The sequence below is a fragment of the Oncorhynchus kisutch genome, linkage group LG20, assembly GCF_002021735.2.
Source record: "Oncorhynchus kisutch isolate 150728-3 linkage group LG20, Okis_V2, whole genome shotgun sequence".
Taxonomy (NCBI): Eukaryota; Metazoa; Chordata; class Actinopteri; order Salmoniformes; family Salmonidae; genus Oncorhynchus; species Oncorhynchus kisutch.
Window position 1 is genome coordinate 48859861 of NC_034193.2, and position 13095 is coordinate 48872955.

Genomic DNA, 13095 nt, shown 5'->3' on the forward strand with positions numbered 1-13095 from the left:
AGCATATGGTCTCACAAGGGGTCTGAGGATCTCATCTCTGTACCTAATGGCAGTCAGGCTACCTCTGGCGAGCACATGGAGGGCTGTGCGGCCCCCCAAAGAAAAGCCACTCCACACCATGACTGACCCACCGCCAAACCGGTCATGCTGGAGGATGTTGCAGGCAGCAGAACTTTCTCCACTGCATCTCCAGACTGTCACGTCTGTCACATGTGCTCAGTGTGAACCTGCTTTCATCTGTGAAGAGCACAGGGCGCCAGTGGCGAATTTGCCAATCTTGGTGTTCTCTGGCAAATGCCAAACGTCCTGCACGGTGTTGGGCTGTAAGCACAACCCCCACCTGTGGACGTCGGGCCCTCATACCACCCTCATGGAGTCTGTTTCTGACCGTTTGAGCAGACACATGCACATTTGTGGCCTGCTGGAGGTCATTTTGCAGGGCTCTGGCAGTGCTCCTCCTGCTCCTCCTTGCACAAAGGTGGAGGTAGCGGTCCTGCTGCTGGGTTGTTGCCCTCCTACGGCCTCCTCCACATCTCCTGATGTACTGGCCTGTCTCCTGGTAGCACCTCCATGCTCTGGACACTACGCTGACAGACACAGCAAACCTTCTTGCCACAGCTCGCATTGATGTCCCATCCTGGATAAGCTGCACTACCTGAGCCACTTGTGTGGGTTGTAGACTCCGTCTCATGCTACCACTAGAGTGAAAGCACCGCCAGCATTCAAAAGTGACCAAAACATCAGCCAGGAAGCATAGGAACTGAGAAGTAGTCTGTGGTCACCACCTGCAGAACTACTCCTTTACTGGGGGTGTCTTGCTAAATGCATATAATTTCCACCTGTTGTCTATTCCATTTGCACAACAGCATGTTACATTTATTGTCAATCAGTGATGCTTCCTAAGTGGACAGTTTGATTTCACAGAAGTGTGATTGACTTGGAGTTACATTGTGTTGTTTAAGTGTTCCCTTTATTTTTTTGAGCAGTGTACATAATACCATGTCACCTGTTTCTGCCTCATGCTTCAGTAAACAGGAGATGGCTCCTGCCCCATGAGCCGTTCTGGCTCGCACCTACATAATACCTACATACCTACATAATACTGTGCAAATTTAAATACAAAATATATAAAAAAATATGTCTCTCTTCACAGTCCCCGTTGTGCCGGAATGTGATCTTTTATCTGGTTTTATTGCTAGCTTGAGTTTTGTGGTGATATTATTGGCTATTCAAAGCTTTGGCAATGTCAGTGCGCGAGCGGTGGGAATTTTTTGTTTGTCTTTGTCCTCTCCGACCCCTTGGCTATCGGTATCAAGCTCAAGTGAAGTAAAACGGTGGGGGGTCTGAATTGATTAGTCGCCCCGGGGTTATTGGCTCCACAGACCCTAGCTCGCGGCCTCTCAGCAGCGGCTCTGAATGCCGGCGGTCAAAAGTCACGCGAAGGTTGAAGGGTCACGTTCAATGAAAGCGAAGGGAGTTTGCTTCTCATAGCCCTTTGAGCCGTGTGGAGACAAAGATGAGTCACACACCATTGAAAATGTGTTGCTTTACGTCTTGCCACCTGACCGTGGCATCTCTGAGCTTTGTGTGAATGATGGGTGTAAACTGACCGACGCGTCTAGACTTCGACTTGAACACAACCAAACGTAAACAACATGTTTCTATGCATGCACTATCAGTGTCAAGTTGCGCATATTTCTTGCCAGTTCTGCTGTGCGCGCCTCCTCAAAATGTTTGATTCTTTCTCATTCAAATAGCCCATCTAGTCTTATTAATCCCACATTTAAAAAGTTGTTTATGTTCATGACATATTCAATATTTAATATCAACATTTTACATGTTCTAGATAAACTAGAATTACACCATAGTCTACTCATTGCGTAAAAATCGATTGCGTAAAAAACGGAATAAGACACTTATGTCAACTTATTTATCAGTGTGCATTTATTTTATTTCACCTTTATTTAACCAGATAGGCCAGTTGAGAACAAGTTCTCATTTACAACTGCGACCTGGCCAAGATAAAGCCAGTGCATGGGTTCACTAGCAAACAAAAAGTACCTCCGGTTAGGAAACTTCTCAATCAATGCCCATTTATATGAGCATTATGAGCAACACTTCTAGAGTTTTTGTCTGGACGCATGAAACATTGATGGATTTCTCACCGGAATGTTTGGCCCAGTGCGTACTGTTGTTGGGACAGCTTGACAACACCGCCCTATCGAGATTCCTTTGATGTCTTTACAATGTTTGTCCAGTTGCTTAGCGCATGGTGCTGCTTCATAAACGTTTCAGACACTGGACAAGCATGGGGGCGGTCAGAGGCGCTGCCCTTCCTACCTCTAGTCACACCAACACCGATATTGCGACTCTCTCTCTCTATCTCTTTGTGTAGTGAGTTGACTCCGCACGCATTGGAAGTCAGCGCAGATATAGCCGGATTTTTTTGTTGTTGTTGCAGTTTTCTGTTTTAGTCTAACGGTTTTGCGATTTTTATCAAACCAGAGTGGATTCACAGATGTTATTTTTGTCCTCTTATTCGAGGCTACTTGTTGAATCAATGTACAGCGCAGAGGGAGATCTTTTTGTTGGACAATGGGTTATTCATCTGAAATTTGAGAACCGTTTCTCTTGCGTGGCGAGCGACAAATTGGCACTTGTACCCAGATTGGTTACGCACAAACTGGATGGCTGCATTTGAACAAAATGGACGTATTTTCCTGAGGGGCTGCACAGAAGTTATGGAACTTGTTGATGGATGACTTTCATGAAAGTTCCTTTTAAAATGAATATATCTTCCCTTAGCTGTCGAGGGGTTGGAGGTGGAAAGAACGTGGACACAAACCAGCCAAAAGCACTTATATACCCAAAAGGACTTTTATCAGGACGCGTTGGTTGGTCCTCTCTTGTGTTTTTGGTTTGCCAATGCCTCTTCCCACAACAGACGTGGAGTGCAAGTCTAGCTGGTTCCAAAGTGGAACATCCAGGAGTTTGTCCCAACAAGCTGAATGCTAACCTTTGGGTTGATGCACAAAGCACCTGCGAACGGGAATGTGAAGTTGACGAGGTGAGGCATCTATATGTATTCAATATTTAATTTCACAATCCATTGTCTGTCATTTGTTTATGACAAACTTAAACAGTTGTAAGGAAATGTGTTATACTGTATGACTACACATCCATTACATTTACTTTTTCTTTTATTAGGCCTACCACTTGGTGTTTGTTGTTTTTAAATATACTATGTATTTTTACCTCAGTAAATGCCTGTTGTTATTCTCCAGGACTGTGCTGGCTTTGAGAAATGCTGCACCAATGTGTGTGGACTCTTCAGCTGTGTGGCCGCCCGTTTCTCTGATGGCACCCCTGCTCAGCCGGATGGCCAGGGAGGAGGAGAGAAGGGCTCCGGGGGCCAGGGCTCCATCGTCACCTGCCAGGGCTTCATCTGCAGCCAACAGGGGGCCACCTGCGACATCTGGGAGGGCCAGCCCATCTGCAAGTGCCAGGACCACTGTGAGAAGGATCCCAGCTTCACCTGTGCCTCCGACGGACTCACCTACTTCAACAAGTGTTACATGGATGCTGAGGCGTGTACACAGGGTGTGACACTAACTGTGGTGACCTGCCGGTTTCATCTATCTGGGCCTCAAACAAGTCCACTCCCCCAGGACACAACAGCCAATCCGACGCTGACGTCCTTCCTGGAAGACCCCATTCCCCCAACGCTCTTCTCCAACCCCAGCCACCAGTCGGTCTACATAGGCGGCACAGTGAGCTTCCACTGCGATGTAATGGGTGTCCCGCGGCCCGTCGTGACCTGGGAGAAGCAGAGCGAGCGCCACGAGAGCCTGGTAATGCGGCCCGACCGGATGTACGGCAACGTGGTCATCACCAACATTGGCCAGCTAGTCGTCTACAACGCCCAGGTGTGGGACACAGGCATCTACACTTGTGTCGCCCGAAATGCAGCTGGTGTCCTCCGCGCCGACTACCCTCTCTCTGTCATCCGTCGGACCGAGGACGACATCTTCTCGGAGGACCCCGAGATGGTGGGAATGCCTATGGGGCCCCCGTTTTCGCCCGCCGACTGCCTGGCGGAGCTGGACCGGCGGGAGTGCTCTGCCGAGCGCTACGTTGACTGGTACTACGATGCAGAGCAAGGTACCTGCCTGGCCTTCTCCAACGGGGGCTGCGATGACAGCCGCAACCGCTTCGAGACCTACGAGGAGTGCCAGGCATCCTGCCAGAGGGAGGGGATGGGGATCTGTTCCTTACCTGCGGTCCAGGGCCCCTGCAAGAGCTGGGAGGCCCACTGGGCCTGGAACTCCCTCTTGAAACAATGCCAGGCCTTTGCTTATGGCGGTTGCCAGGGCAACAGCAATCGCTTTCGATCCAAGAAGGAGTGCGAGGCAAACTGTCCGCAGTCCAAACGACGAGCCTGCAAAACATGCCGGGTCAAAGGTAAAATCGTCCCGAGCCTGTGTCGGAGCGATTTTGCCATTGTCGGTCGATTGACGGAACTGATCGAGGACCTTGATTCTGGGATCGCCCGTTTCAGACTAGAGAAGATCCTCCGCGACGAGAAGATGGGCTTGGCATTCTTTAACACCCGCCACCTGGAGGTGACCCTGGCTAAGATGGACTGGAGCTGCCCCTGCCCCAACATCACCATGGAGGAGGGCCCCCTATTGGTCATGGGGGATGTACAGGACGGCATGGCCGTGATACACCCCGACAGCTACGTCAGACCCATCTCCGATAAGAGGCTGAAGAGGATTCATGAAGTCTTGGAGAAGAGGACCTGTGAGATGCTGCAGAGGTTCCGGGACTAGGGGCTCTATTCGATTCGTATCTCGGAAGTTCAGCGTTGCAGTGCGATTTAAAGGCAATTCTCCCGCATTAGAGGAGACTGCATTCACGGTAAACACTGCAAATGTCGGCTCAATAGGAAATTACCTTCACATTTCTATCACGCAATCTAACGCTTCAGCGAGACAGATTGAATAGAGCCCTAGAACTGATCACCTCAACTTGGGCTGTCATAGCAAGACCAATATACAATGGCATAGCCCTACAATGACATTTTCTGAAATGGAACGCACCCTACAGGTTGTGAGTAACTCTTCGGTGGAGTTTGTGCCATGATGTCCTGTATCAAATTACAGTGCATTTCTTTCTGACACTGTTTTCATTACCCAGAAAAATCAAGCACAGACTTTTCAAACAATGCCAATGTTGTACATAACACAATCAAATCGAGATGTGTAAATACCATTATTCAAATAGGTTTATTCAAATGTAATGTTTCATGTGTAAGATAACTTGTATTCAGTGTAACGTGCCGTACTGTTTTCTAGTGATAATTCTATGCTGAAGTGGTGTAATGTTTCTCCTTTTTTTTATCCCATAACTTCAATGCATACTTCTTAATGGTAAATTAACCAATTAATTAAAGTTGATTGAAAAAAAAAATCATACTTTTTTCCTACACTTTTCTGATGTGGGTGTCATGCAAAAGCACCTTTCTACAACAATCCTATTCATTTTAATCAATAAAAGTGAGCGCCATACATTTTGAAGTTACCAAACAAATCACCTATGAGGAAATGACTTGTGTAGATCGGAGTTGGATTTGGCATTGATTCAAATAAGGTATCAGTTCAGGTTCATTTTCAACCAAGTGTTAAATATCCATTACTGGTCATGTTATACCCTGTACAGACAGGAGCGCGATGGTGCATTTGTGATGTTGGAATGGAACCCCAGAGAGGGCCGTCGACTTCACACCAGACTCTCCTTCCGGAACAGAAGGCACTTGTTGTTAGCTGGCATGTCAACCTAACGTTACAATGACAAGAGAGAGTGGTTATAAGCCGACATCACAAAGTATTTCACACATTTTGAAGTAAGAAATGGGTCATGGATGTTTCAATGTGGCATCTTTTGCTATTTGAATACATTTGGTCTGACAATTTAACATGTTTGTGTTACTTACGCAGATCATTGGGTTTCATTCACATCGTTATGAAAATCCTAAATGACTGATATTTGGAGTATCGCTTCTTACCATTTTCTCCAGGAACAAGCCACTCCTCTCTGCCACAGACCTGAGCAGGGTGACGTCCCTTAGGCCCCACTCTGGATTTCTATAAGACATCAACAGTTTGAGTTATTTGCTTCGATAATGTGTGGTCAAATAGCAGATATATTCAGATTCCTGCATTATTGTAATTCTCACTTACCTCGACCTTAGACTGAGGTCAAAGTCGATGTTGCTTTGTGGAGTGATCTGTCCATTTAACGCATAGGGCTAGAGAGACAATATTAGAAGACGTAAGACAAGTTCATGAGGGCAATTTTTCACAGTGAGTTCGAAATTGGACTCCCTAAAAACACGGCACTTCGATACAAGTGGCTTTTAGTAGCAGTTTAGGAAAGCATTTTCCCTAATCCTTTCCCTAACCTTAACCTAATTCTCCTCACTTGCTACGTACATGTTTGAAACCTGCTGCGTATGTTCTGCTAACCTGCAATGAAAAGGTATATCAAAGTTGCATATTTTTAGGGAGTCCCAGTTCTAAATATGGGAAATAAACAAATATTGCTTCCAACATCCTTTCTTCTACATGCTTATTTACTGCCAACATCAGGTTGAGGATATAGTCAACACTGTCCTTGTAACACCATTATAAAATACCCCGTATGTCAGCAGTACTCCTTGTGGTTTCAGGATGGTTCCCGCTCCTTTGAACAAACCCTGTGGGTAAAAACATAACATCACACGATAATGAGTAGTGTAATAATGACTAGTTTGCAATAAAAGTATCATGTATCATTGGTTAGTGGACCATTAACTGTGTATTTATAAGAGCATCTCTATAGACAATATGTAGGCCACGACAGTATTCACCTCAGTGCAGGCCATTGGGGAGATATGGATCATGTTGATGTTGAGTACCAGGTCCAAGGACTCGGGTTGGATCCCACCCCAGTTTTCACAGGGTAGAGAGGCGTCGAGGTGGATGGCAGGCTTCACGTTCGGCAGGTTGTGATGCGCTCTGTATGCGTCTATACTGGTGGCGGGGACAAAATAGATCATTCTCATTGAAAGCATCAACAACAAATAATAGCTGCTGATATAGGCCTAAAGAAAGAGTTAGGCCTACTAGTATTATCAACGTGAATTCCTAGTAACCTATTTTGAATAACAGTCAGCTTTGGATTTTGGGAAAAACAACTCAGATCTGGACTCACTGAACCGTTATGCCTAACGTTACCACATGATGTATTCATTTGCAAGCTAAAAAAAAACCTCTTTAAACTCACCTGGCTAAAGATTGTCGGTCAAATTCTGACGGCTGCCAGGTAATATTTCGTAAACCCTGTGCGAAGTGGGTGACATGTTGCCCCGTACCAGACGATATCTCCAGTGCATTCAATGGCTTCGCCGTATCCACACTCTCACGGAGCACCGCAAGGATGGGTTCCTTATTTCTCTCGGCGGCAGGTGCATTGAGCATTTGGGCAACTCCTGGATACACTCTCCGCGCTAAAAGATGCAATTGTTTCCACCACTCCAGTTGAACTAGTTGGCTGTGCAAGTTAGTCACAACAGAGCTCTGAACAATATCGCCTCGGGACTATAACAATAGTAATCGACTTCCGCGTTGTGTCACGTGATTAACACGTAACCCGGCCTAGCGTAATAACTGCAACGTTATAAAAAGCTGCACAATGTGCATTTTTCCTGAGATTGCAGTTCCTTAGGATGGAGTAGCAGGGTGATTCTTCAACTACAGGGTACTTCTATGTCCTCTTGGTACATTTTGTGAATTTTATTAAAAAATATATACATATATATATAATTGTTGTTCTTTAAGTATTATATTACATTCACACTACAATCACTCCAGATTTTTTTAACACCTCTCTGTCAAGTATTTTAGCTTCTTTTCATATGCAATTTATACCTCAATTTCACTGTTTTGCCCTTGTCCCTGACGCAGATTTTTGTGGTTCTACTATGTTTTGCTATTAGAAATCATTAATAATTACACATTATAAGGTTATCTACTCGAGAAAGAGTCAATTAAATGAAATATATATCAATATTTATTGTGAGTATGCCTTTATATTGTTTTTTTTACACAAAAATGTCCACCAATGGGGGAAAATTCCTCATTTAATAATGTTTTTTCAAGATAATGTTAATTTAGTTACCATGGAAACGTATTGGGACACTGAAGCACATGGCTGCAGCAGACAGTTGTTCCTGATGTGATGTCCAGAAGTTGAAGAAAAATCTAGGTAAATATTGCTTGTGTAGAGAATGTTATTTATTGTCAGCCATTTCCAAACAAGCTATAATTTATTTAATTCGTGGTAGAATTGAGATATTTTTTGTATATTTGATGTATTTAGTGTTAGCTATATGTTAGCTGTAATACTAGCCAAAGCATGCTGAGCAGCCTGTCATTTTTCTCCAATAACTGTAGAAGCTCATTTCCATCACAGTCATTTCGATCACAAACTTAACTGTGGTGGAAATGACTAAAGTCCATTATGTTATTAATTGTATTTTTTATTTTTTATTTTAATTTTTAGGCTTATTTAATAATGTTATAAATGAGTTTATTCTAGACAAGCCTCCAAGGTGTGCACAAGTTGAGAACTTAAGTAGTTAGCCATTAAAATAATAGATATATTAATTGTTTTTAGAAGATGCCACATAAAACTGCACAGAGGTCACAGACATAGAAACCAAATAAAAAATGATCCTATACGATACCAGTAACATCTGCAAAAAGACAGGGAGAGATACTGGAAGAAAAAAGAGAAGGAAGAAGTGAAATCTCTCTCTGAGCTTACAAAGGGACAACAAAGAAGTAAGAGATGACAATGGAAATGCAACCAATGGAATAGAAGACAGACTTTAAAGAGAACAGTTGCTATGGAGACCTACCTATCAGCCAACACACCACCTCAGTCACCAGATGACTTGCAGCCAGAACATGAGGCTAACATACCTGCCCCTAACTTACCTGACACTGATGCGTGCCCTGATACCCCTTCCTCATCGTCTGCAACAGGAAGGAGAAGTGAATAACTGCTGCAAGGAAAGAGGTTGGAAAAGGTTGCTCAGAAACATACAAAGATCTTTGCATGGCAAATGTCAAACTTGATAAAGCTTTAAGGAAAGCTGAGAAATACCAAAAAAGGTTATGATCAACTGATGAAGAAAATGGAGAGACAAGATTCCCCAAAGACAAAGACAAAACAGCTAATGGCGGGAACTCCGAAGAACTTGAGAAGGATTTTATTGTTTCAAAATGCCATCATTGCAGAGTTAAAGCCAAAGTATAAAAAAAACGTGCAGTGCCAAAAGGACAAACAAGTGGCTTCAAAAATGCTCAGAGGCAACATCCTGCGACAGTATGGCCTGGCCAAAGCCTCAAACAGACTATTTTGATTTTCAGCAAAAGCAATGAGGCCAAATGAAAACAGGCCAACAAGTCTTCGATACTCTAAGAAAAAGTAGTGGAACAGAATTAGCACAGCCACAGAAGAGAAAACCACTCGATTCTATCAACGGGATGACAACAGCAGAGCAACAACAGGGGGAAAAGGACACACTAACGAGGAACAAGAAAAAAAAGCAGATGCGCTTCTTTTCAGACATTTAAGAGGGAATATTCAGAGATTAAAATGTCCTACTATGAATTCTGCAAAATATGTCCTCTTTTGGGTTGTCAAGCCAACAGTCCAAGATGGGGACACATGCCTCTGCAAAACCCCACGCCAACCTCCAGTTCATGTCAGACAAACTACAGCATCACAAAGGGATCAGCTGCAGCAACACTGCGAAAGTTATTGAGTCTTTGTGCTGTGAGAACCTGAAGAAAGAGCGCATGTACACAGAGTGCTCCCTTTGTCAAGCCAAAGAGCATAAAACATCTGACTTTGATGCTGTTGAGCAGACATGGTGGCTTGGTTGGGAAAACAAAGCTGAAGAGAGAGGAAGAACAACAACTAGGGGAAACATGGAGAAGTTCACATTACATTTGACAGTAAAATAAAGGGAGTGTGGCACACTGCAGATTCTACTGGAGGACTTCTTCAAAGGATTGAAAGAGAAGTTGGGGAAACAGGTGTACAACATTCGACACCAATACTCCAAACTGAGAGAATTAAAAGAGAATCTGCAGAAAGAGGAGATCATAGTGCAGATTGACTTGGCAGAGAACTACCTGTGTAAATACACTAGTGAAATCCAGGCAGTTCACTTTGGTGATTCTCACAATCAGGTGACCCTCCACACCTGTGTTGGATATACTACAAATTATACAGTTCCCCTTTGCTCACTGAGCTGTTCACTGAGCTTTTCTAACCCTCTGCTATCTAGGGCCATCTCATAAAAACACAAGCCTACTTCCTTTTCCCTTTGCTCACTGAGCTGTTCACTGAGCTTGTCTAACCCTCTGCTATCTAGGGCCATCTCATAAAAACACAAGGCTACATCCTTTTCCCTTTGCTCACTGAGCTGTTCACTGAGCTTGTCTAACCCTCTGCTATCTAGGGCCATCTCATAAAAACACAAGGCTACATCCTTTTCCCTTTGCTCACTGAGCTGTTCACTGAGCTTGTCTAACCCTCTGCTATCTAGGGCCATCTCATAAAAACACAAGCCTACTTCCTTTTCCCATTGCTCACTGAGCTGTTCACTGAGCTTGTCTAACCCTCTGCTATCTAGGGCCATCTCATAAAAACACAAGGCTACATCCTTTTCCCTTTGCTCACTGAGCTGTTCACTGAGCTTGTCTAACCCTCTGCTATCTAGGGCCATCTCATAAAAACACAAGGCTACATCCTTTTCCCTTTGCTCACTGAGCTGTTCACTGAGCTTGTCTAACCCTCTGCTATCTAGGGCCATCTCATAAAAACACAAGGCTACATCCTTTTCCCTTTGCTCACTGAGCTGTTCACTGAGCTTGTCTAACCCTCTGCTATCTAGGGCCATCTCATAAAAACACAAGGCTACATCCTTTTCCCTTTGCTCACTGAGCTGTTCACTGAGCTTGTCTAACCCTCTGCTATCTAGGGCCATCTCATAAAAACACAAGGCTACATCCTTTTCCCTTTGCTCACTGAGCTGTTCACTGAGCTTGTCTAACCCTCTGCTATCTAGGGCCATCTCATAAAAACACAAGCCTACATCCTTTTCCCTTTGCTCACTGAGCTGTTCACTGAGCTTGTCTAACCCTCTGCTATCTAGGGCCATCTCATAAAAACACAAGGCTACTTCCTTTTCCCTTTGCTCACTGAGCTGTTCACTGAGCTTGTCTAACCCTCTGCTATCTAGGGCCATCTCATAAAAACACAAGCCTACTTCCTTGAGCTCTGCTCATCGGCTACTTTTGGAATCTTACTTTTCTCTTATATTAAATAAATGTTTCACAATGGTGGTTGTTTGTGTCACGTTCTGACCTTTATTTCCTTTGTTTTGTCATTATTTAGTATGGTCAGGGCGTGAGTTGGGGTGGGCAGTCTATGTTTGTTTTTCTATGATTTGGGTATTTCTATGTTTCGGCCTAGTATGGTTCTCAATCAGAGGCAGGTGTCATTAGTTGTCTCTGATTGAGAATCATACTTAGGTAGCCTGGGTTGCACTGTGTGTTTGTGGGTGATTGTTCCTGTCTCTGTGTTTGCACCAGATAGGGCTGTTTTTTTTTCTCTCTCATTTCTTGTTTTGTTAGTTTATTCACGTATAGTGTCTATATTAAAGAACCATGAATAACCACCACGCTGCGTTTTGGTCCGCCTGTCCTTCACCTCAAGAAAACCGTTACAGTTTGCAATAAAAAAATAATATTTTCATGCCTTTTTTTGACATAGATGTCATTTGTTTTAGATAGGGAAATCATATATGGTTGTTATCATAATCTCACAAAAATGTTGAGTGGAAATATCTTATTTTTCATGATAAATACATGTTTCTAGCTGTCACAAAGGAAAGTTTATACATTCAGGCGTTGCGATGAGTTATTAATATTAGGATAATCTACAAAAAATCATTTCAATAATATTCAATACAAGTTCTTGTACAAATGTATAATAAATGTGTTATAAATGCATTGTATGACATTTCATTTTCAACTAAAATGGATGTTTAATGATGGAAATGGCTGCCTGAGAAAAATGTCAAAAATATATAAATTCCTGAATAGTAGGATCGAATATGGTTTCTAGACAAATCAAAGACAATTATATTACTGGTAAAATGGTGTTTCATTAAGTTTTCATTTCTGAAAGCTTGCAGGGACAAAATGCCCGAAGTTGCAGAATCATCCAGCAAGCACAGTTAGGAGCACTTATGATCATTCTTTTATCAGCTGTTGCTTTCGAGGGGATGCCCATTTTAGGAATCCCTGTAGGAATTCCTACCCTATTTCATGAATAATCATTTGATATTTCATTTGTAGGCGTCTATGGCAAAGTAGGTCTACCATCTCATTTAAATTACTGTACCGTTGGCGCTAGGAGCACAAGCATTTCGCTACACCCACAGTAACATCTGCTAAATACAGTGCCTTGCGAAAGTATTCGGCCCCCTTGAACTTTGCGACCTTTTGCCACATTTCAGGCTTCAAACAGAAAGATATAAAACTGTATTTTTGTGAAGAATCAACAACAAGTGGGACACAATCATGAAGTGGAACGACATTTATTGGATATTTCAAACTTTTTTAACAAATCAAAAACTGAAAAATTGGGCGTGCAAAATGATTCAGCCCCTTTACTTTCAGTGCAGCAAACTCTCTCCAGAAGTTCAGTGAGGATCTCTGAATGATCCAATGTTGACCTAAATGACTAATGATGATAAATACAATCCACCTGTGTGTAATCAAGTCTCCGTATAAATGCACCTGCACTGTGATAGTCTCAGAGGTCCGTTAAAAGCGCAGAGAGCATCATGAAGAACAAGGAACACACCAGGCAGGTCCGAGATACTGTTGTGAAGAAGTTTAAAGCCGGATTTGGATACAAAAAGATTTCCCAAGCTTTAAACATCCCAAGGAGCACTGTGCAAGCGATAAT

At 43.4% G+C, this 13095-nt stretch overlaps 2 protein-coding genes across 2 annotated transcripts; one reads left to right on the forward strand and one right to left on the reverse strand.

Annotated features, from left to right (window-relative positions):
* Nucleotides 1-2147: 2147 nt before the first annotated feature.
* On the forward strand, nucleotides 2148-5472 carry LOC116355474 (WAP, Kazal, immunoglobulin, Kunitz and NTR domain-containing protein-like). The gene is made up of 2 exons (XM_031799459.1): nucleotides 2148-3067; nucleotides 3285-5472. The coding sequence occupies exons 1-2, from the start codon at nucleotides 2759-2761 to the stop codon at nucleotides 4830-4832; spliced, it is 1857 nt and encodes a 618-aa protein (XP_031655319.1). The 5' UTR covers nucleotides 2148-2758; the 3' UTR covers nucleotides 4833-5472.
* On the reverse strand, nucleotides 5270-7695 carry LOC109880320 (methyltransferase-like 26). Its single transcript, XM_020472534.2, has 6 exons — nucleotides 7327-7695; nucleotides 6911-7073; nucleotides 6698-6757; nucleotides 6243-6310; nucleotides 6068-6146; nucleotides 5270-5838 (listed from the first exon to the last, which is right to left on the reverse strand). The coding sequence occupies exons 1-6, from the start codon at nucleotides 7518-7520 to the stop codon at nucleotides 5782-5784; spliced, it is 621 nt and encodes a 206-aa protein (XP_020328123.1). The 5' UTR covers nucleotides 7521-7695; the 3' UTR covers nucleotides 5270-5781.
* Between the last annotated feature and the right edge of the window lie 5400 nt (nucleotides 7696-13095).

Bases quoted from the DNA above. Each gene is read 5' to 3' on its own strand.
- LOC109880320 (XM_020472534.2), bottom strand. From the start codon at position 7,520: ATGCTCAATGCACCTGCCGCCGAGAGAAATAAGGAACCCATCCTTGCG. The intron at 7,074-7,326 runs GTGAGTTTAAAG...CCCCGCCACCAG, and splicing joins GACCGACAATCTTTAGCCAG to TATAGACGCATACAGAGCGC. The intron at 6,311-6,697 runs GTATTTTATAAT...TTGTCTCTCTAG, and splicing joins GAGTACTGCTGACATACGGG to CCCTATGCGTTAAATGGACA.
- LOC116355474 (XM_031799459.1), top strand. From the start codon at position 2,759: ATGACTTTCATGAAAGTTCCTTTTAAAATGAATATATCTTCCCTTAGC. The intron at 3,068-3,284 runs GTGAGGCATCTA...GTTATTCTCCAG, and splicing joins GGGAATGTGAAGTTGACGAG to GACTGTGCTGGCTTTGAGAA.